General features: G+C 33.8%; 1 protein-coding gene and 1 long non-coding RNA gene across 3 annotated transcripts; one reads left to right on the top strand and one right to left on the bottom strand.

Moving 5' to 3' along the window:
- Positions 1–995: 995 nt before the first annotated feature.
- Positions 996–8,894, bottom strand: LOC126887643 (uncharacterized). Its single transcript, XR_007699126.1, has 2 exons — positions 7,808–8,894; positions 996–2,392 (listed from the first exon to the last, which is right to left on the bottom strand). It is a non-coding gene; the product is annotated as an uncharacterized LOC126887643 (long non-coding RNA).
- A 608-nt stretch (positions 8,895–9,502) lies between these two features.
- On the top strand, positions 9,503–19,829 carry LOC126887641 (uncharacterized). 2 transcript variants are annotated; one of them, XM_050655249.1, is made up of 4 exons: positions 9,508–10,177; positions 10,240–10,440; positions 10,503–10,628; positions 14,236–19,829. In XM_050655249.1, the coding sequence occupies exons 1-4, from the start codon at positions 9,559–9,561 to the stop codon at positions 16,560–16,562; spliced, it is 3,273 nt and encodes a 1,090-aa protein (XP_050511206.1). In that variant the 5' UTR covers positions 9,508–9,558; the 3' UTR covers positions 16,563–19,829. The 2 variants fall into 2 exon arrangements, with proteins under 2 accessions (XP_050511207.1, XP_050511206.1); XM_050655250.1 differs by lacking the exon at positions 10,240–10,440 and having other exon boundaries at positions 9,503–10,177.
- The last annotated feature ends 3,085 nt before the right edge of the window (positions 19,830–22,914 follow it).

Here is a 22,914-nt window from a genome sequence, read left to right on the forward strand (position 1 = left end):
ATGTACCCATAGCCTTAAAATGGCATTTTTCTTTTTTCCCCACACGATTACTTAATTTAAAAAAAAAAAACAAATTTGTCAAAATCGGAATTTTAACCTAAAAATGAAAAAAAAAGATGACTTCACAACTCGCTACAAACGTTCCATTTAATTTTTTTTTTTTATTTTTACAGCACATATCTCTTACCATTGTGAAGACTATGACAATGGACCGTGATAGTGTGACGTCAAAACGTCAAATTTTTTCCAAACACGTGTCTAGGTATACGCTAACGTGTACGCAAATAAAAAAGTTAGGTAGAATTAAACGTCATAACAAATATTTTTCTATCAAACAAACACTAAACATATCAAAATAGCGTGTATCAAAATATACAGTCGCTGCCCACGCTAAATAGTCAATAGCTTGATGAAGTTTAACTTTTTTATTTGCGCATACTTTTTTATTTGCGCATACTTTTTTATTTGCGCAACTTTTTTATTTGAACATAATCAATAGCCTAAAAGGTTTATTCCAAGAATAAACTTTTACGAATATTCTAAGTAACTACATATATGAATGTGCTCAGTATATTTGGTCCGAGAATATTCTTCAAAGTATATGCAAAAAACATGAAATTTAGAATGTTTTTATAGTACATGCTATGCTTCTACTACACACATACTAAAAAGAATATATTCCGACGAATGTTGGTAGTGTATGCTTCGAACATGAAAGGAAAATCATTGTTATGTAGTATAATGTTGATAATTTTATTTTTATTGGACCGCAGTTTGTTAATAAATTTATAAATAAATAGGTATATTATATTGGTGACTGATTTGATTTTAAGTATTTTATTATTAGCAATTTATAAATACATGATATTGGTGTTTGATTTTGAGTATCCTTTAAAATTTATTTTATATCTCATTCTGTTAAAAGGCCTTCCACAACTAGCAAAAATGTATGAACAAGGAAGTTATTTTAAAGGACAAAAATAATAATAGAAAAATTAGCTTTATGGTGTTTTTTTTATTAATTTTTTTGACAGTATGTTTAAATAAACAAATGCTGATGACATGAAAATGAAAGTGTAATACATACTTTTGGCTCAAAACTTTATAGATTATGGGACTTATGTCCCCGTTAAACCTCGGTTAGCTAATCGGGACAGAAAAGTACCTCTTTGGGCCTCTTGCGTTGTAATATCATGTATAATCATAATATCATCATCATTGGCTCCGCAACCCATGGTGGGTCTTGACCTGTTCCAGAATCAGCTTCCTATCCCTCACCTTGGTTTTCCAATTTCGCACTCCTAATCATAATAATAAGTACAATTGTGGGTGCTACTTCGGTATGCGGTCTACGGCAGAGTTTCTAGTTTGGTATGCGGTCTACCGTCTGATATGCGATCTACGGCAGTTTAGCTGATTCGGCATGCGGTCTACGTACAAAAACAAATTAGAGAAACTATTACAAACTTTTTATTTATTATTTATATATTATTTTATTTATTACAAACAAATTTATTATATTACTTAAAAGTTAAATAATCTTTGAAAAACTTATTTGTAGGGTCAACTGACAATACATAAACATTTTAAATGGTTTATACATATACATCTCTAACATCGTGCAGAAAAGCGATAAACTTATCTTCTACATTCCTTCGTAGAAACTTCCACGCAACATAATCCAAATGGGACTGCAAAGTACTGACAGGAACACCTCTCATTTTTTTCAAAATCGTAATTTTACCCTCCAACCAGGATCTTTCTATCCCTTGCGTATGTGCTCCTGTTTGTGGGTCGACATAATTTTCCTGGTGGTTAATGGTTGAGTGCACATAGCCTAATTGGCGCAAATTGCCGTATGCTGGCCATTCGTCCGAGTGAATTACTGACCCAGCTTCAACTTCCCTTTGTATGATGGGAACTAGGGTCGCTCAACATAAAAATATCGGACCTCCTCTTTAATCCGAAGACCCACCGACCGTCAATTCGGCGTCCATGATTCCGATTATTTTCCGCTTCAGCATCGCTGTCTTCTGATTCTGCTGGATGGTCTCCATTTAATATTCGTCCTCTGTTGTATTTCCTTCTGACCGCAAATCTGGCTTCCAAAAAATAAATCCGATCAAAGATGTGACAGTGACAAATACAAAATACAATTGAAGTTAGACGCGTTTCTTCTTTCTCAACGTAATTTGTCCTTCAAACTATCTCGGAAACGGCTTCTTCTTCTTCCTTTTTTTTTGGGTTTCGATTTTTTTTTAATCATTTACCCAGTACATGTTATTGGTTATGCGCGTCTTGCTCAAGGCAATGCACAACCAGGTGTCCTGTCAACTTCAGATCTATTTTTTTTTTTGGTCCTATGTGGTCCTTGTCCTTCTTCTTGTTTTTCCTGTAGATAGAGGGGGAAAAGTGTTACAACATTTAAGGTTAACTTAAGACTTTTCTCGTTTGGGGGTAGCTTCCAAACATTTTCACATAGGTTTAGGGCTGGCTACCTTCGGTTAGGATTAAGGATTTTAAGGATACCAATATAATTTTTGACATTTTAGGAGATTCCCTGTATTTTCTGAAGTATTTATTTATTGTTATTGTTATTATTATTATTTTTTGAAAATTCTATAGATCTACTTGAAAAAATTTGATAAATTTATTGATTATCTTAATAACTTTATTCGAGGGTTTATATAAAATGCTCTGTAAAGATATTGGACTGTCTATTCCAGCTTTTATTAGTTCTAGATACAAATCCATATCTTTATGTTTATTTATGGGGCACTCAAAGATGATGTGTACCAATGTTCCCATAGTACCGCATTCGCATATCGGTGTTTCCGTTTTGCCTATTTTGTGGAGATAACAAGGAGTTTTGCAATGTCCACTTCGTAAACGATTAAGGTTAGTAATATTGTTCCTACCCAAATATCCACATTTGTTATACCAAGGTTTTATAGGGAAACTATCCTGCAGTCCATAATAGTCCGGATATTTACCTTTAATTTGGGAATACCAGTTATTGTAAAATTGAGTCAAGATGTTCTTTTTTGTAACACAAAAGATATCTGTGCTGATGTTTTTTACATCATATGGTACTCTTAATTCTCTCCCAATATTGGCCAAGCTATCTGCCACCTCGTTGCCTTTAATCCCCTGATGTCCCGGTACCCATTCTAATCCTATTGAAAATCCCATATTATTTGCATCTACCAGTAGTTTTTTGGTCATTATAGTTACATAATCCATTTGGTCCCATTTGTGACTAGATATTTTGGATAAGGCACTTTTTGAATCTACAAAGATCACTGCTTTCATGATTTCCTTTTCAATACATACCGACATGGCTTTGTATACCGCTATTATTTCAGTTGTGCAGATTTGTGTGTAGTTATGGAGTCGTGACGAATATTTATAATTGATGCTTGGGATGTAAATTCCAAATCCCGATTGATTTGTTTGTGGGTCTATTGATCCATCTGTATATACGTGGGTATGATTATTATATATTCCACCATATTTAGCTATGAACCTTTCGTTCGATTCAATTTCATATTTTTCAAATTCTAGACTTTTAATTGTAATGGGGTATAGAAGAGTTTTTCTTTCTACCTCATATATCGGATTGATTTTATATCTAATTATGTTTTTTGTTTTTTTGAGTATATTTGTATATGCTAGTGAGTAATCTGGTATGACCTTGTTCCTCCAGAATCTATTGTTTGCATTTATTGCTTCGTTTAGCTTATTTAGACTCTTTACTATGATATTGTTTTTTTCCGGCATTTGTTTGAGTATATATTTATGTGCTAGTATCTCCCTTCTAACTTGTAACGTTGTTACTGAACATTCTGCTTGCAATATTAAGATGGGTGTAGAACGTAGACAACCCGTTACGATTCTCAAGGCAACATTCTGTACTTGTTCCAACCTCATCATCAAACTTTTACTGCAGGGGTTTAAAAGATTGGCTGCGTAATCTAAATGAGATCTAACTATTCCTTTGTATAAACTCAAAAGAATGTTCGGGTCAGCTCCCCATTTTGTACCACAAATTGCTCTCATGACATTTATTCCTTTGTTTGCTTTAGTTATCATGTCGTTAATTTGAATTGTCATATTCAAATTGCACTGTAAATGAAATCCCAGATACTTTATTTCATTTTTCCATGGAATTTCCATATTTTGATATATCAAATGTGGGAAGTTATAAGCCTGACTTCTTTTTCTAAATATTATTGCTTTTGATTTGTGTGCTGAAATTTTAAAGTTGTGTTTCTCAAACCACTCCTGTAAATTTATTATATGGGTATTTAAGGAATTAATTAGCTTGTATATATCAGATCCTTGCACCAGAATTACAAAATCATCTGCATATTGAAAACACTCCATCTCATGGTTTATTAAATCATGTAGGGATCTAGTATAGAGATTAAATAATATTGGACTGAGTGGAGACCCTTGAGGCAATCCAGTGGATGCTTGCATTGGGCCTAATATATTATTTGATTTGTCTTTAACGTAGATATTTCTGTTGAGCAAAAATTGCAAGATCAAGTTTGCATAAGTTATTGGGATGTCATACTTTAATAAGTATTTATATAGCAAATATATATTGACTGTATCATATGCCCTACTGATATCCAAAAAAATTCCAATTGTATTTAAATTTTTACTAAATCCAGTTCTAATATAATTAATTGTTAAAGCTAAGTTATCGTTGCACCCTTTGTTTCTTCTGAAACCTAACTGCTTAGGGCTTAGTATCGATTTTTTTTCCGTTATTTGTTCTATTCTTAATTTAATTATATTTTGCAAAATTTTGCCTACACATGACTCTAGAGCTATGTTTCTATAATTATCCTCACATAAAGGGTCTCTATTGGGTTTTAAAAAGGGAATGACAAGGGTGTTTTTCCATTCTTGTGGAAAACCTGTGTTTCTTTTAACTATTTGATTAAATATTTTTGACAATGCATCTAGCGCCACCAGGGGAAGTCTGTTTATCATGCTATATGTTACAAGATCTAAGCCAGTAGCCTTATCCTTTTTATTTATGGCACTTATTATTTCTTGCCTTGAAATGTCCTCCACATCCTCGTTAGTTAGGGTAACCGTGAACTCAGGATCTGTTATGTCAATTGCCAAATTATTTAATATGTTCTGAGCTATGTTTTTGTTGGGAAGTTTAGCAGGGATTACAGCATTTTGATATGTGGAGAATAGCTTAACTGTTCGCCATATTTCAGATAGAGGAGTGTCCCTTGTCAATCCATTGCAAAAGCTTTTGAAGCTATTTCTTTTTTTTGTTTTAAATATTTTTTTACTGTATGCAAATATTTTTTTGATTTCAATATAATTTTCATTGCTTGCTTCTTCCTTATATTTTTTAATTTTTTCTTTTCTTGTTTTTATTAAATTAGAGCATTCCTTATCCCACCAGGGAGGGCTTTTCTTTTTTCTTATAGATTTTTCTGTTTTCAAGAGAGGTATTTCCTCATCACTCACCATTTCCATAATTTGTGTAAATGAATTATAGTCTTCACACCCATTCTTCATCAAGTCTTCCATTTTTGAAGCATAATTCTCCCAATTGACATTCTTTGTATTTCTTTTATGACTTTTTTGTGTTACTATATTTTCATTTACAATTGCGATTTTGCAAGAAGTTGGAAAATGATCACTGCCTCCAGAATCCTCTAACACATCCCATTGGCATATATTTGCAATTTCCGAGGAAATTAGTGTTAGGTCTACCGCTGAGGCATTCTGTCCAGGTAGGGTAATCCGCGTGGGTCTCCCATCATTGCAGCAAACTAGATCCAAATCCTCTAAGGATTCAGCAATTATTCTTCCATTAACATTAACAGACACTTGACTTCCCCAAAGTGCATTATGTGCATTCATATCTCCCATTAAAATTTTATTTCCCCTGATTTTATTTATGCGTCCAACCCAACTATTTAAATTTATTTTTGCCCTAGGATGGATATAAATGTTAATAACTGTAATGTCCCAATCTATTATTTTTATTGCTAAAATTTGAATTTTATTAACATTATTATTATACCTATATACTATTTTGTGATCCAGACTATTATGAACCACAGTAGCTAGGCCACCATAACCATCCCCTCGATCCAACCTATGTATTTCATATCCTCTTAGATAGAAGTGATGATTATTTTTTAGCCAAGTTTCATTTAATAGAATTAATTTGGGTCTATGTTCGCTTATGAAATATTTCAGACTGTTATAGTTACTGCTTAAACTTTTTATGTTCCATTGGATAATAAGTGGATTCTTGATATCCATCTAAATCTAGCAACTTTTGATTCGATGAGCTTTCATGTATAAATAGCTGGTTCAAGTAATTGATTATATGTTCCTTATGTTTCCAATCTAGTTTTTTTAATATCGCATTCAGTGTTTTTTCTGTGTCCCTCTCTAGTTGCTCTGTACGGGAACATCCAGGAGTCTCATTGTTTACTGCACGAGCTCTCTCTTCGCTTCTCCCATTTGGAGATAATAAATATTGATTGTGTACTTCTTTATTGTATGTCTTATTTGTTTCATTAGCCTTTCTTTTATTTTTGTTTGAGTTATTCTCAATTTTTCTACTAAACAGGTGTTCAGGGTTACTCTTTACATTTTCTATCCATCGCATATTGATGGGAATTGTCTCTAAATTATTTGTTTGAGTTTTATGTAATGTTGGGAATTCCTCCTGGCTCATTCTGAATATATTATTCTCTTGCGATTTTCTAGTAGAAACATAAGGAAATCTCTCGCATGCCTCGTAGTATGAAAGATTGTCCAGAGACATGACAGCCTTAATATTCCGCTGTCTCACATACTCTGGACACTCCTCATAGGTACTTATATGAAAGCTGCTATTGCAATGTAAACATTTCATCGAACAATCCCCTTCATGTATTTTTTCCGCGCAGTTTTTGCATTTTTCTCCCCCTCTACAAAGATTTTTTGTGTGTCCAAAAAGAAAACACCGATAACATTGAACCACTGGTATCATGTATGGTTTTACCCTAAAAGGGATCCCATATATATTCACTTCCTTCGGGATTACTTTTCCCGAAAAGGTAAATGCGACCGTTTCTGTATCAATATATTTCTCCGTGTCATATTTAGACTTCCGTTTAAATCGTCTTATTTCTAGTACTTTAATGTTGGCCGAAGCCAATCCCGAAAATTTGATTAGATCTGCATCCGATATACTAGTATCTACATTATTAACGACTCCCCTACATGTTACGTTATTTGCCGGAATAAACAATTCATATCCATCATTTCTGACCACGTCATTTAAAACAAATTTATTAGCATCCTCCCATTTCTTGAAAGCAACGCTAATTCGGTTTTTTCCTTTTTTGCTAAGTTTAAGTACATTCTCGATTTTTTTGTCATTTATGTATTTTGCTAATTTCAAAAAACTATAATTACCGACGTTATCGCCTTTTGACTCCATAAATACCTCAAAGGGACCGGTATCAGTGTACTGATAATAGAAATGTTTTTTTCCTTTTTTTATTTCATTGTTATTATTAGTGATTGAATTAGCATTGCTATCAAGTAATGGTGTATTATTTAAACTACTATTCTTTTCAGTGTTTTCTATATTATCTAACATCTCCTCATCACCGGGGGGGTTAGCCCCCCCGGTAGTATCCCCCATAATTAACCGTGTAATGCAAAGCTGTCTCTTTTTTACCTAACTAGATAATGTATAATTTATTTTATTCAAAGAAAGTACAGGAAATTTAGGAATTCAACAGATAGGAAATTTGTTAGTTACCTCTATTATGTAGTTCCTATTTTGTTTTTGCCGCCTGCGTTTTTTTTGAATTATCACTTCCACACTGAACTGTCACACACCCGAACGTTAGGAAAGCTCATACAGAAGTATCTCGGAAACGGCAATGTTGGAGTTGAGGACACGCACGCGCAAATTAGGGAGCCGCACTGTATCTTTAGCCGCTCCTCTTTGTTGTACCATGGTGTGGAGACAAGAATCTACAGGTCGAGCAAGTCTCGTAAATTTCACGATTGCGAGCCACGCTTCACGCAACCGTGTTTGCGTACTTGTGTTTCGAGTTGCGTGGTCGTGCGGAGTTATATTTACCAATTCGCGCAATCCTACTTGAGACGCTGTGTCAGGTGAGGTGTTTGAAAATTTGTGTAACTTGATTGCTTGATTCTGTGGTGTGAAGGTGGTTAAACTTTTGTTTTATTTTTTTTTTGTTTTGTGTTTTTTGAAGATAACACAGAAAATACAAGAGGGCAGCATACTTTGCAAAACAACTGTTACAATTTGAAATCAACAATTTGTTAAGTTGTTGTCTTGCAGGTAAAAAAAGTGACTTTTTAAAAAAATTATATCTTGGAAACTAAAAATTATTTTTATTTATAATTGAAACATGTAAAAGTATAGTACTCTCAAAAAAATTTTAGCCAAAAATATTAATTTTTGTAGAGTTGACTGCAAGTCAATGCTCGAAAAAGGTACTCGATTATGAAATAACAAAAATATCAAAAAACACGACTGAATATCAGCTTTTTATGGTGACACAAACACATCACATAACCGACCATAGGTTCGTTCCAAGACGACACATTTGTACGATCCCTTGAACCGCCACGAAATCGATTGGACTGTTTTAATGCGCAGAATCGCCCTTGAACGGTTTTCTTTCGATCTCGATCCGATTACCGGTACATAACCCTCTTGGAACGAATTCGTGTACCATTTCAAGTTCGAGTTGCGCCTGAGCCATTTTCAGTGCGAGTACCACTGTACCACTATAATAGTAGTTTGCTAGATGGTTAGAAATTAATATTTCTAATGTCCACTTTACATCAACAATAAATTGAATAACAAATTGACAAAGTTATTCAATACCAAATTTGACGAGTACAAAATGTATGGTTTGTAAAAGAAAGTGAAATAATTTGATGAAATAGAACAATTGGATATGTTTTATTTTGTCAATTTTCTTTTTATTCACGGCAAAATTGGATGTAGAATTGTGTTTTGTATAAGCCAAATTTGACCTTAAATAACTTTGTCAATTTCTTGTTCAATTTATTGTTGATGTAAAGTGGACTTAACATGTTCATTAAACATCACTTCAGCTTCAAAACCTTCCCCAGAATCGATATCTGACATTAAATCGTTGTCTTCTATGAAAAAAGAAAATAATAAATTATCCATTTTTATAAGATTAATTTGAAAAAAAAAGAATTAATAATTATTTAAACGGAAATCAAGATTCACAGGTACTAATAGCGTAAATTGTGGATTATTCTATTATTGAATCATCAGCTGATCTCATAGCAGTGACCACAGTAAAAACCAACATAGTAATGTAAGTAGGATAGGAATAGCGATCACAATGTTCTGCTTGTGGGCGCGTCCGCTTAGCGGTGCTAGTAGTCATGACATGACAGTAGAATGACATGACGCATGACATGACTTCGTTGCGCATGACACATTTGCTGGCGGGATTTGTTGATTTGCTATCACAATTTCTATTGTAATATGTACGCATGTACGCCATTACAAATTGCTTTGTGTTGATTTTGTCTTGTTTTGTTTTTTTAAAAATTGAGCTAAGACAGAGTTTTACCATTATTGAAATGGAACAACATACAACAAGACTTAAAAAATGTTGCGTTCCTGGTTGCACCGATTCAACAAGCAAACGATTTCGTTTTCCAAATCCACATGATGCGATGGACATGTTTTTGGAATGGTTGAAACTAATCAAAACGAATCGATTAAGTAAGTATACACCACTACGTGTTTACAAGAATTTTTGTATTTGTTCTAGGCATTTTAAAGAAGAAGATAGGGTACCAGACGTGAAATCTGGAAGGAGAGGAATTATCAAAGGGGCCATCCCGCGCTTATTTTTACCGCCACAAAGTAAGAAATGTACCTCAGATTATCAGGATGAAGAAAATTATTTAGGTTATGTCAGGCCTTCTACTTCCCAGCAAGACAGAAATATGGAGCAAGACAGAAATGCCAGGCCTTCTACTTCCCAGCAAGATTTATCTAGTAATATGGAGCAAGACAGAAATGCCAGACCTTCTACTTCCCAGCAAGACATAATGGAAAGAGATATTGAGGAAACTCCAGCCAAAAAGAGGTTTATTGATCATGGTAATATATAAAAATGTGCCTTAACTAAATTCTTAATTGTAATAATATTCTTATTTATCTAGATTATGCCAAGTCTCCTACTTCCCAGCAAGACCTATCTGATAATATGGACCAAGACAGAAATGCTAGGCCTTCTACTTCCCAGCAAGATTTATCTAATAATATGGAGCAAGACAGAAATGCCAGACCTTCTACTTCCCAGCAAGACATAATGGAAACAGATATTGAGGAAACTCCAGCCAAAAAGAGGTTTATTGATCATGGTAATATATAAAAATGTGCCTTAACTAAATTCTTAATTGTAATAATATTCTTATTTATCTAGATTATGCCAAGTCTCCTACTTACCAGCAAGACCTATCTGATAATATGGAGCAAGACAGAAATGCCAGGCCTTCTACTTCCCAGCAAGACTTATCTGACAATATGGAGCAAGACAGAAATGCTGGTGGTAAGTAATTAATTATTCTAATAGTAAATACCCAAGGGTGGGTCTAACCCTTAAATGCCCAAGGGTGGATAAAAAGTCCACTTAATGTACATTCCCTTGTAACATATTTATTAGGTGTTCCAAAATTTTTCAAAAATTATTTATTGTTAAAAAGTCTGCCCTATATGGAATGTAAATTGGGTTCTACCAATATTTTTGAAAATAAAAGTAATATTTTTAGTTAAATATGGGTGGGCACAAAATGTCCACCCTGGGTTGGTAAAACTTATTACTAAAGGTTTCTGTATAATTTCTCGTTGGCAGGAACATAATCCACATAATTATTGACTTACACTTACATAATCGACACAATTATCTGCCACACTAATGAGAAGGCTGAGAGGAAGAATGTGGAGAAAATCGACAGATCTGAATTACTGATTTTTACTAGTATTTTAATTTTGATTTACATTGTAATTTTGTTGAAGGTTTGTACTTATATCGTTTATATTAATATTTTAGGAAATGCTGTGTCTACTAAGCATAAGATTCTTAAGTTTAATCCATTTGTAACAATTCTCAGTATTACAGTAAAACCTGTCAGTAACGGCCACTAAAAATGAAAGAACTATTGGCTGTTATAGCAAGGTGGCTGGTATTACCAGTTTTTGTAGTCTACATATAACGGTTTGGGGAATTTTTAAACTGGTCGTTAGTACAGGTGGTCGATTTTGGCAGGTGGCTGGTAACATAGTTTTTACTGTAGCTATTTTTTAGGTGGACATTTTTTACCCACCCTTACGCATACATGGAACCTACATAAGGTTTAGGGTTAATAGAGAGTTATCAAGTAAAATTCTATCCATCCGTTATTTTGACACGTAAACGCTATTTTTATACGGTATAAGTTTTAACGTATATGTAATTTTAGAGTTATCAAGTGGTAGAATTTGTGCTTGACGTTCACGTTAAAAGTTGGTAGCTGTCAGTCACTAAATGTTGTATTTGACAGCAATATAATTAAATTTGTTTAATTTTTTTTCTATTTTTGGTTTGTTTTACCCAAGATACATATGGGCGCGTTCACCAGATGCAAACGTTGGCAATCAGTTTGCGCTTTATGGTTCTGAACGACTTGCTAACGTCAAACATGTTTGGAAAGCGGTTGCCATTTTTGCAAACATAAGATATTTAAGTTGAACTTTGCAAACGTGTTGAACATTGAAAAAATATGGCGGGAATTTAAATTGTATATATTGTTCCGTATTGACAGTTCATTGGTTGGCACACAAAACTGTTCTTAACCTAAACTCAATGTAATTATTGATTTTTCTTATTTGTTTTTTGTCGTGATTTTGAGGTAGTATAGTATTTAAAGACATTCATTAGATTAATTATTTTATAAACTTTACGTTTTTGGTGATTTTGAGTGCTGACAACGTGCCTGTGACTTGTATAGTAGTGAACTGTGGAGGTCCAACTGATCGGGATAATGTTAATTTTAATTTGTTTTTTGTCCTGATTTTGAGCTAATATAGTATTTAGACATTCAGTAGATTAATTATTTTATAAACTTTACGTTTTTGGTGATTTTGAGTGCTGACAACATGCCTGTGAATTGTTATAGTAGTGAATTGTGGAAGTCCAACTGATCAGAATAATGTTAATTTTAATTTGTTTTTTGTCGTGATTTTGAGCTTAATATAGTATTTAAAGACATTCATTAGATTGATTATTTTATAAACTTTTCGTTTTTGGTGATTTTAAGTGCTGAAAACATGCCTGTAACTTGTATAGTAGTGAACTGTGGAAGTCGAGCTGATCGGATAATGTTAATTTTTTTCGTGTTCCCTTGTAGGGATTTTTATTCACAGTCATTTGTTGTGGGCTTCTGTCATGTGTCGTATAATCCGTTTATAGTAATATTATACACGATTATACAACATCTAACAGAAGCTCGAAACAAATGACAATCGATGAAAAGCCCTATTAGAAACTCATTTACGTTTCCTTGCTTAACTAAATTATCAAAAAACAGGACGCACTCATGCTAGGAATTATGGTTTTTATTAATATTATTACAATTATTTATATGTGACACTAACGTAACTAGTGACATTAATTTTAGGCCAATGTGACAAACTTTATTAATACTAAATTTTAACATTTATCCCCTATTTTGTTAAAACAATATTATTTTGTTTTTCATTCTATTCAAAATAAATGCAGTTTTGACAGGGAATTTGTTTTGTTATTTATTTATTCCATATAGACCTGGATCCCGCGTACCAAAAAAAGTTGATTAATAGCAAGCTGTAAATTTATTAATAGCTTAACAGTGTCTAGTCCGACAAACTTTGATGTATGGGAACACTAGAAGTTTTAACTGTGGAACAGGTTAAAAATTTGGAACGTCAAACTACGAAAATGTTTATGTAATTTGTCAGATAAAACTTCCAATTGATTTGTTACAATTCATTAAACTCTCATGCAAAAACCAGACTGGTGAAAAAATCGCCAACTGGGCATTTTAATGAGTAGAACACGAAGACCATGTCAAACTACAGGAATCATGTTGGTTAGTAATAGCAGTCTGATTTTTGCATGAGAATTTAATGAAAGGGTAACAGATCAATTGGATGTTCTGTCCGACAAAATATATGGGATGTTTTCGTAATCTGATGTTCCAAATCTGAGTTTCCAAACTGTTTCACAATTAAAACTACCCCTGTTCCAGTGCCACAATACATCAAAGTTTGTCCAACTGGACACCGTTAAGCTATTAACAAATTTTCAGCTTGCTATTAATCAATTTTTTTGGTACACGGGATCCAGACCTAATAGGTTTGTTCATAGTACGACACAAACGATTAGCAACTGCTGCCAACCATAAGATGCATGAGCAGTTAACAGTTAGCGTTGTGCAGTTAATAGTTAGCATTCATAGACTACGAATGCACATGTGTCTGATGGTTGGCAAGAGTTGCTGATCATTCTACGAACAAACCTATCAGTAAGCACAATTTGTGATATCCATGGGTAGTTACTAACCGAAAGAGGCAGGATTCGATTTTTAAAACATTTATTTTAGAGTCAAAACATAGTCATACCTTAAACGATAAATGTATATTATCATTTCAAGTTGATACTAATTACAAAAATAAATACACATTTAAAAGACAATACATAATTACTCATGATGAAGAAGTACATTATAATTAAAAATGAATAACCATTTTCATATCGCTGCAGCCCGTTAACGTTAAAATCAGTTCCGTTATTCAATATTCATACTGCGCATGCTCCATTGCTAAAATAACGTTACCGTATTCTCCTAGAGTTACTTGATAACTCTCTAATCATGTTTTGTATGTTTGCAAATATTTGTATGTTTTGTAATGTTTTGCAAAAATGTTTGAAATACAGTGAAACCTGTCAGTAACGGCCACTAAAAATGAAAGAACTATTGGCCGATACATAAAGGTGTCCGGTATTGCCAGTTTTTGTAGTCTACATATAATTGGTAAGGGGAATTTTTACACTGGCCGCTTTTGGCAGGTGGCCGTTAACACAGGTTTTACTGTAGTTTAAAAATGTTTTTAATTGTAATATTATTGCATTGTTATAGGCAAACAGCAAGGCAGGAAGGCAAGGAGAGGCATTTTAAAAAGTATACAAATTTCAAGGAAGCAGTACTTAACACCAAAGAAAAGGAAAATGTATACAAAAATTGTTGCATCAAGTAATAGAATTCATAAGTTGGCATATAGATTATCAAGTTACCAAGAAAAATTACAGGCTGCTAAACGTTTATCAGAAACAGTACCATTTAGAAAATTGGCTGAGCAGGTTAATCCATTAACATATACATTTATTTTGTCTCAAATTCGTACCCAACAACAAAAACTGAAGGGAAGAAAATTTACCATAGATGAGAAGGTCCTGGCTCTAACACTATTTAAAGGAAGTGGAAAAGGGTACAAACTGCTGTCAAAAATTTTTTCTTTGCCATCTAAAAGAACGTTGACAAATTTATTGAATAAGATTAAATTAAATCCTGGAATTAATGAGATCATGTTTGAGATGTTACAAAAGAGTGTCCACAAAATGACGCCAAGGGACCGGCACTGTGTATTAATGTTCGATGAAATGTTTTTGTCAACACGTCTACAATACAACCAAAAAGAAGATAAGATAGAGGGGTTAGAAGATTATGGTACTGAAAGGTGCCCAAATTTTGCCAACTATATAAATGTGTTTATGATTAAAGGTATTTACAAACAATGGAAGCAGCCAATCTGTTATACATTTAGTGATGGAGCTACAAAAAGTAGAAAATTAAAAAACTTGATAATCGACGTAATTAAACAACTGCAAAATATTGGATTAACTGTTGTAGCCACAGTATGCGACCAAGGAGGACCAAATGCAGCAGCAGTCAACTTATTAATTCAGGAATCCCGGACGGAATATTTAAGAATAGGACAAGACTATCAATATTTTGGATTTCTTGTTAATGGCAAAGAAATTGTTCCTCTCTATGATACCCCACACCTATTTAAAGGCTTGAGGAACAACTTATTAAACAAGGATCTACATTTCGAGCTTCATGGAAAGAAGGGTATTGCTAAATGGGACCACATAGAGCAATTCTACCAGCTGGATGCATCGGAGCCCTTAAGAATTTGCCCAAAATTAACAGACGAACATGTGTTGAGGAACAAAATCAAAAAGATGAAAGTGAAGAACTGCATGCAAGTCTTCAGTCACCAAGTTGGAAGTTTAATGGTGAAACTTGTAGAGTGGAAAGCTGAAGTGAATCTGTGTAGTGAAGTGGCAGATACAGGTCGTATAATTTTATTTTTAGATGAACTTTTTGATTCTTTGAATTCCAATCAGAAAACTGCTCCTGTAAGCAAACCTTTGAAAGGTGGTGTTACCTTAACATCAAACCATGATCAATTTTGGAAACGATCTTTAACTGTTTTAAACAAAATGAAATTCTTTGATAGAAAGAAACAGAAATTTGTTTCTGTACCATCATTAAAAAATTTGAATTTTACCATTCGTGGATTTTTATATTTAAAGAACAAATTATTAAAAACTAATAATAATTACTTACTGTTAAGAGCATTTCAGCAAGATGCTTTAGAAAATTTTTTCGGGTTAATTAGAAGTTATAGAGCTACAGATAATTCAGTAAGTGTGTCAGATGCTATAACCACCTTCAAAGCTTTGGTTATAAATAATTTTATGTCTTTCCATTCACCTGAAAGCAATTGTGAAAAAGATGTTAGTGAGGGAGCACTAGACACCTTACGTTTTTTTTTAACTGGTGAGGTATTACCAGGTTGTACACCTTTAGTACCTGACCTTAATTATTCACTTCCTATGTCAGTTTCAAATGTTAAGAAAACTCGGGTGGGAAGGTGTACTGTAACTTATGTTGCAGGATATGTAGCAAAAAAAGTATTGAAGAAGGTTTCATGTGAGCAATGTAAATACAATATGTTATTTAGAGACAAGAAAGGAGATACAGAATTTATTGAAGCCAGGCAATATAATATGTCAAATTTAACAGTGCCTGGGAATTTGTTGACTCATTATGTATCTGAGGCCCTTGCAAAATTGTTTTACCTAATTCCAAGGGTCTGTCATATGCAACCTTTACACTCTATATTGTGTGAACAACTTAATAAAGATAAACTTTTAACATTTTCAGTATTCAATTGTAAAATACATTCAAATGTTGGTTCAAATCTGTGTAAATTTATTGTTAGACTTTCTGTATATATGTGGTGTAAAAGTGTAAATACAATTCTAAATGGCAAAGACCAGAAATTTATTAATGGTATAAAAAGTAAGTCAGAATATACTAAGACAGATCCTATAAAATTGGTTGCTTATAGAAAATATGAAAAAAGGAGAAAACAATTTTTTAAGGACCGATCATAAATCTGGACCTCAGAGGTAATCTACGCTATGTCCACATGGTGTTGTTTTGAATAAGTTCCTTTAATTAATCTATTTATTTTATTAGTTGGAATATACAAATTGGTTATATAATATCATTAAAATATGGTCACATTGTCTTTCGAACAATAATTATGGGATATATCAGATTTTTATGACATTCAAAGTGCTCTACTTCACAGTTGCTTGAAATGACAGAGTGTAGTTTACCTGCAAGGTCCAGAAATACAGATTTATCAGTTCCAATGTAAAACTAGACAAAATTGTATGTCATTGTTCTCTTCAATGAATTTTGAGAAGCTCCTTCATTAAAACTTTATGCTTATCATACTTGATACATTTTTACAAAAAGTCATCTGTTTTTGTTTGTAGACAATTTCCATTTACATTTTAATATTTCCATTTTGTTTTTAGCAAATAACATTTTGTGTGTTTTTCATTTACTGGACTCATATGAATCTCAAGCATTATTTTTATTGTTTTACATATCTAACGTGCTATGTACTATTTTGAATTTTATAATCAATTATTATCAAAATAGAAAGTAAAATAGTTAATTACTACAGTTATGAATCATATTTCATCACCATTTTGATGTTTATTTAGTTGTATAGTTATTTCAGCAATGTTAATAAAAACTTTGAAGGGCTGAAGTGAAAAATTGCCATTTTTGACTTATACTCTTAATGCATAGCACGATAGATATTTTCTACTTTCCCAACCATTTTGCTTCTCACAATTGCTTCCATCCTTTTCTATCTTGCGCCATTCTGATCCACTGTTTGCCTGCCACTGCTCTTATGTCATCTACCCATCTCTTGAGTCTTCCCATGCTTATTTCATCCTCCTTGGTCTCCATTCTAGAATTTTCTGTACCCACCAGCTATCATCATACCTGTGACTGTGAAATTGACTGTGTGACCGGCCCAACATCATTTCATTTTTTAAATTTGTTCCATGATATCCATGATCCACTCCAATTTGTATGTACAAACTGGTAGTATGCATGTGCGATGTATGTTTATAGAAATGGAGGTGCTTTTCAAGATATATGCTGGTTTACCAAAAGTGGCCCATGTCTGTTGTGTTATTTTAATTTCAGCATCCGGATTTGGTTTTCCCAGTTTGATGACATGGCCCTTGTATACATAATGTTCAACATTTTCTGTGCTATGATTTTGTATTGTTATGTTCGTCTGATTCTAGCTCTTTATTTTTGTTTTATTGTAGTTCATTTTTAAGCTTACAGCTCTCGAAACTACATTTAATTGTTGTAACATTTCAGTTAGTTCTTGAATATGTTCTAATAAAACTATGTTTTCAAATGGTTTAATTATGATACGTTGATGTTTACACATTTGTCCCATTCTAATTTCTTAAAAATATTTTCTGGAGTAAGGGGAATAGTTTGGGAGAAATGGTGCCTCCTTATCTCACTCTCTGTTGTAGATAGTTACATAGTTAGTACACTTTTATTATGCATTATATATTTTACTATATAGATGAATAATTTGAAGACATTATAATTTCGTATAGGTAATTATGTAGATACTTTTTTGTTTATTTTAATAATTCATTTGTGTCACATATAATTGTTAATATTTTGTTTAATGTGTAATTAAGACTTTAATTGTACTCTAGTTTATAAGAAATTATAGAGATTGATTTTATAATGTATGTTAGCATATTTTTTTTGTATATTTTGTATATTTGTCTCTTTCACTATTTCCTACTAACAAGGCATCATCAGCATACATTAAGCACCATGGAATGTTACCCTGTAGTTTCGCTGTTATCTGGTCCAAAACTAATGAGAAAAATTACGGACTAAGCACCGAGCGTTGGTGCAATCATACTTTCACATGAAATTTATGTCTCTCCCACACCTGTTCTAACACTAGTCGTTACTCCCTCATACATATCTCTCACAATCTTTACATATTCGCCAGGGACTTCTTTCTTGTTGAGTGCCCACCACAGAATCTCTCGAGGAACTCTATCATATGTTTTCTCAAGATCAATGAATACTATATGAGCGTTTGTTTCTTTACTCTTGTATTTTTCCATCAACTGCCTTATAATAAAAATTGCATTTGTTGTTGATCTACCCTGCATAAAGCCAAATTGATTCTAGGATATTTCAGTCTCTTCACGTATCCGTCTATCAATTACTCTTTCCCATATTTTCATGGTGTGGCTAAGCAGTTTTATAGCCCTGGAGTTTGTACATTGTTGTATATCGCCCTTGTTTTTTGTAGACAGGTACTAGTATACTGCTTCTCCATTCATCTGGCATTTGTCCAACTTCCATAATTCTATTAAATAAACCTGCTAGCCACCTTGTTCCTGTCTCTCCCAATGCTCTCCATACTTCCCCAGGAATATCATCTGGTCCTACTGCTTTTCCTTTCTTTATTTTTTGAAGCGCTTTAGCCACTTCCTCGTTTGATATTGTGTTGACCATTACTGTTACTGACTCCACAGGCTGTCTGTCAAATTCTTCATTTAATAAGCTGTCAAAGTACATCCTCCATCTCTTTTTGACATCCTTTTCGTGAACTAGTATTTTATTATTTTCGTTTCGCGATCATATCGTTTTGAAAATCTGTGTCGGATCTGGTTTCTTGTCACTTTTTATATAATTTTCCCTTCTTTTTTATTTTTCCTTGTACTTCGTTTGACCACCACCAAGTCTCTTTATCCTCGAAAATGTTTTCCTGACGTTTTCCCAAGTATTTCAGTAGCAGTCTCTCTAATACTACTGGCCATCTTGTCTACTATTCTTTCCCTGAATAGACCTTCTTTCTCATCTTTTAGCATCAACCACTTGGTGTCCAGCTTGTAATTTCCATATTGGATATATCCTCTCGCAGTTGATCTTCCCATCTTATTTTCGGTCTTCCTATAGGTCTGTTTATTACTGGCGTCCAATTTGTTATCTGCCTAATTAATTCATCCGCTCCTCTTCTTTGGATGTGGCCAAACCATTTTAGTCTTTGTGCTTGACTGAATCCCACAATGTCATCTCCTTCCATTAAATTTCTTATTTCGTGATTCATCAAAATTCGTATTTCTCCTTGATCTGTCTTAATTGGACCATGTATTCTGCTCATAATGTTTCTTTCTATTATTCTCAGTTTTTCTTCAATACTGTATATTAGCATATTTTTTTTGTATTTTTTTGCATATTTCTGTATATTTTGTTTATTATAATTTTAAGAATCAGATTAAAAGAGCTTGACAGATCTAGGTACTTTTTTGTTTATTTTAATAATTCATTTGTGTCACATATAATTGTTTATATTTTGTTTAATGTGTAATTAAGACTTTAATTTTACTCTAGTTTATAAGAAATTATAGAGATTGATTTTATACTGTATGTTAGCATATATTTGTTTCTGTAATGGGGGTAATCCCTTATATAACTAAATAAATCAATAATAAAGCTCATAACATTAACACAGCTAAACAGGCGATTGCAGGGACCAGATGGAAAAATGGCACGAAGAAGTATTGTTTGGTAGCCACATTGGATATCAAAAATGCTTTTAACTCCGCCAACTGGGATTGCATTATGCGAGGTCTTATCGAAATGAATGTACCGGCATATTTAACGAGAATAGTGACGAGCTACTTCACTGATCGACTTTTAAAGTATGACACAAAGTCTGGTCCGAAAGAATACAAAATCACTGGAGGAGTACCACAAGGTTCTGTACTAGGACTTTTAAAGTATGACACAAAGTCTGGTCCGAAAGAATACAAAATCACTGGAGGAGTACCACAAGGTTCTGTACTAGGACCTCTCTTGTGGAATATTATGTATGATGGACTATTAAAGGTAGAATTACCAAGAGGTGCTAAGCTCGTGGCATATGCCGATGACGTGGCTGTGGTAATTGTCACAAAGTACCTTGAAGAAATAAATCTCACGTTTGACATCATATTCGAGAGAATCTGCCAGTGGATGAATACAGTTAATTTAAAATTAGCTAAGCACAAAACTGAGGCAGTACTTATTACTAGTAGGAAACAGATAGAAACTGTTACGCTGACTATGGGAGAACATGAAATTACATCACAACCATTCATTCGTTACTTGGGTGTGATGATTGATACCAAACTAAGTTTCAAGCAGCAGGTAGAACATGTGAGTGCTAAAGCGTCAGTAGTCAGAACAACCTTGTCACGGCTAATGCCGAATATAGGTGGCCCAAAACAAAACAGAAGAATGTTACTGTCGTCAGTAATAACATCAGTATTAACCTATGGAATATCCATTTGGGCTGACGCCCTCGGAACTCAAAAATCACGGAGGAAGATTGCATCAGTGTATCGCTTAAGCGCATTGAGAGTTGCCAGCGCATTCCGCACAGTATCAGATGATGCAATACACGTCATAGCCGGAATGTTACCCATTGGAATATTAGCTGAAGAAAGGAAGACCCTTTATCGACAAAGAGATGAGAGAGATGAGAGAGGTGAACATAGAAGAACAGAACGCCAAAACAGCATTAGACGATGGCAAATACAGTGGGATTCCACAACAAAAGGCAGATGGACACATCGTCTTATACCACAGCTAAATCTCTGGCTGAATCGCAAACATGGTGAGGTCAATTACTATTTGACGCAGATGCTCTCAGGGCATGGCTGCTTTCGAGCATACTTATACCGCTTTAAACATGACGACTCTCCAGAGTGCCCATCCTGTCTCGGAATAAGTGAAGACGTGGAACACGTGTTCTTCGTGTGTCCTCGTTTCAACTTGCTGCGAAATTATCATCAACCAACAAATAAGACCAGAGACTTTAGTAGGAACGATGCTTTTATCGACAGCAGCTTGGGATGCCATAAGCACCTTTGCGATGCAAGTGCTCCAGGAACTTCGTCGAATTGAAAGAACACGAGCAGAAAATAGAGACGATTAGAAGAAAACTTTGACACCATGAAGAAAGATTAATAAAAAAAAAATCTAGACCCTCCCCCCGCGCAGTAATACCTCACGGTAGGTCCGCGGGGGAAACAGAGGCAGAAGAAAGGGGACGGGTTTTAGTCGGTATTGTAACTCACGAGTCCGACATACCAGGCTGGTCACCTAGTCCTGATGATACGTAAATGTATTTCCTACCTCTATAAAAAAAAAAAAAAAAAAAAAACACACACACACACACATACACACACATACATACACATACACACACACACACACACACACACACACACACATTAGGGTAATTTGCGCCTAGTCACCAAATTGGGCTAAGCCTAGAGCGTGGACTCGGCGCCCGGGCAAGTAACAAATCGATGATACGTCAGTTAAGACGTAGCTGGACTAAAGTGCCTCACACGGTTCAGCATTATTCGGTAAATATTTCATATGAGGGTTCTTTATGCCGGAACTCTCATCTAGCAATCATTTTGATGAAAGTAGCCTTCCATAGCGCATCAGCGTGCTATGGAAGGGGTGGAGGAAAGCCTGGAGAGCATTGGAGCTCGAATGAGTGGTCCCTGATTTACTCGGACCAATCCTTCTCACCCCAATGAATTGTATGCTTGAATGGCCATATGGGCATGCAAGTCTCTACAGGTGGGTTTACTTTTTTTGCTTGCTTGCTCGTGAGTAATTCCATTTATCATTTTGTAGGTCAGGGTGAATAGATGCCTAAGCTCAGAATGGGACCTATTTCCATGGAGTGTAACGTGGATCCCTGCACAAGGATATAGGTGAAGACCAGAATGGTAGCAATCACTTATAAAATATATCTATATTATACTTCTGTAATTCCATACAAATTTTGATTGCTCAAATAATTTTATAAAGTAATTTACAGAAATAAATAAGTTTTTAAGAATGTTTTATTTTTTTTGTTTTCAAATGGACAAAAGTGTTTTAACGTAATGGAAAATAGATATAGCCATAAAATAATAAATAAACACTTATCTTGTACCAAAACGTATGAGTCTCTTTCTGATACATTTATATAATACATACATGTAGATGTTTTCGGCTGTAAATTCAAAAAGTATGTTTTAAATGTGAATGGAAAATAAATAGAGTCATAAAATAACAAATTAAAACTTATTGTATGCCAAAAATATATTTTCTCTGACCAAAAATATAGTGTACACTTATGCAATATAATAATGCATAAGTGTATAGTATATTCTTGGTAAGAGAATATATTTTTTGGCATAGAATAAGTTTTTATTTGTTATTTTACGACTATATTTTTCATTCACATTCAAAACACACTTTTTGAATTTACTGCCGAAAATTCAGATCCTAATTTTTGAATTTGGCGCCCATACTACCCCACTCAGTTGGCTATAT

This window comes from Diabrotica virgifera, chromosome 7 (assembly GCF_917563875.1).
Source record: "Diabrotica virgifera virgifera chromosome 7, PGI_DIABVI_V3a".
In the NCBI taxonomy this organism is placed as follows: Eukaryota; Metazoa; Arthropoda; class Insecta; order Coleoptera; family Chrysomelidae; genus Diabrotica; species Diabrotica virgifera.

Excerpts from the sequence above, each read along its gene's own strand:
- LOC126887641 (XM_050655249.1), top strand. The coding sequence starts at position 9,559 with ATGTACGCCATTACAAATTGCTTTGTGTTGATTTTGTCTTGTTTTGTT. Across the intron at positions 10,178-10,239 it reads AAAGAGGTTTATTGATCATG|ATTATGCCAAGTCTCCTACT; the intron begins GTAATATATAAA and ends TTATTTATCTAG. Across the intron at positions 10,441-10,502 it reads AAAGAGGTTTATTGATCATG|ATTATGCCAAGTCTCCTACT; the intron begins GTAATATATAAA and ends TTATTTATCTAG.